At 69.3% G+C, this 1,540-nt stretch overlaps 1 protein-coding gene across 1 annotated transcript in view; it reads left to right on the top strand.

The window, feature by feature from the left end:
- The first annotated feature begins 212 nt into the window (after window positions 1-212).
- The window catches only part of BRSK1 (BR serine/threonine kinase 1), a 38,240-nt gene continuing 36,912 nt past the window's right edge, over window positions 213-1,540 (top strand). The window contains exon 1 of the mRNA XM_006901834.1: window positions 213-348. Within this exon, the coding sequence (XP_006901896.1) occupies window positions 213-348 (136 nt within the window). The remainder of the gene's footprint in view (window positions 349-1,540) is intronic.

Here is a 1,540-nt window from a genome sequence, read left to right on the forward strand (position 1 = left end):
GGCCTGACCCCCCCCCGGGCCAGCCCCCCCTCCCCCAGCTCCGCGGCCCGCCGCCTAGGGGGGCCCAGCCCAGCCCCCTGGGGACCCCCGGAGAAGTAGGGAGCAGCCGGGGGGGCCGGAACGGAGCTGCCGCCGGCCCCCACCGGAGGGACGGGGCGACTGGACGCAGGGGGGCCGGCCGGGGGGCCGGGCGGGCGGGGAGCAAGGGCACCATGTCGTCTGGAGCCAAGGAGGGGGGCGGGGGCTCTCCCGCCTACCACCTCCCCCACCCGCACCCACACCCACCCCAGCACGCCCAGTATGTGGGCCCCTATCGGCTGGAGAAGACCCTGGGCAAAGGACAGACCGGTGAGCGGGGCGGCGGGAGCAGGGGTGGCGGTGGGGGAGGGGGCACAGGGTGGGCCCCGGGTTGAAAGGCCAGGGGGGCTGACGGCCCAGACCCCTGGGACAGGCAGAGAAGGGCGCTGGTGTCCAGGCTCCTGGACCCCGACGATGGAGGATGCTGGGGGCCAGGGCCCGAGGGTCTGAGAGCGGAGGGACCCAGGTGCTGGACTCCTGGGTCTGAGAGAGGAGGCGCCTGGGCTCCTAGAGTTGTGGGTGTCTTGACCTCCGAGGTCTGAGGGGTCAGGACTTTTGGGTCTGAGAGAGGAGGGATTGGAGGTCAGGATTCAGGATCTGAGGGAGGAGGGGCTGGGGTCGTGAACTGGGAGGCTTGAGGCAGGGGGAGGCCTGGTCCTGAAATGCCTCCACCGCCTTGGGGCAGAATATGGAGGGGCTTCGGGGCGATAGTGGGGACGTGCAGGCCGGGGACACGGCCTCCCGGGGCGGGGACGGGCTCCCCGGGCGCAGGCCCGTGGTGCAGTGCAGCTGCAGGCTGGGGAGGAGGAGGTCCAGGTGGAGGGCGCTTCCACAGGGCTGGCCTGGGGGCTGATCATCTCCCAGGGAGAGCTGGGCTGACGGCTGTGAGGCAGGGCCAGGGGGCTTGGACAAGCTGGCCACGCGTGGAAACTACGACTGGAGGGGTCGAGGGGAGTGTGGGAAGCAAGACCCTGGGGACAGCGGTGGGGACCGTGCGGCTCAGCTGCCCTGCCGCTCCCGCGCAGCCTCCTTCCTGCCTGATGGCTGGACTTCCAGGAGGAGGCTAAGCTCAGGTCCGGGAGGACAGAGCAGGGGGACCCAGGACCTCATCAGCTCCCTCCCAGACCCCAGACCCCTGAGCAAAAAGGCCAAAGGGTCCAGGTTTACTCCCAGGTCCTGGTCGGGGAAGGTGCTGGGGAACAGAATGTATGCATCTGAGGGAGGAAAGGAAGGAGGACGGATGTAGTGACAGGTTTGAAACAGTAGGAGCTGGACCTACTTGGGGTTCAGAGGAATCTGGAGACCTGGGTCCCTGAATCCGAAGGAGGAGGGGCTGGGGGTCAGGAGGAGGGGCTGGGGGTTAGGAGGAGGGGCTGGGGGTGAGGACTCCAGGATCTGAGGGAGGAGGGACTGGGGGTGAGGACTCCAGGGTCTGAGGGAGGAGGGACTGGGGGTGAGGACT

This window comes from Elephantulus edwardii, unplaced genomic scaffold, assembly GCF_000299155.1.
Source record: "Elephantulus edwardii isolate Elephantulus edwardi_28Jun2011 unplaced genomic scaffold, EleEdw1.0 scaffold00348, whole genome shotgun sequence".
NCBI lineage: Eukaryota > Metazoa > Chordata > Mammalia > Macroscelidea > Macroscelididae > Elephantulus > Elephantulus edwardii.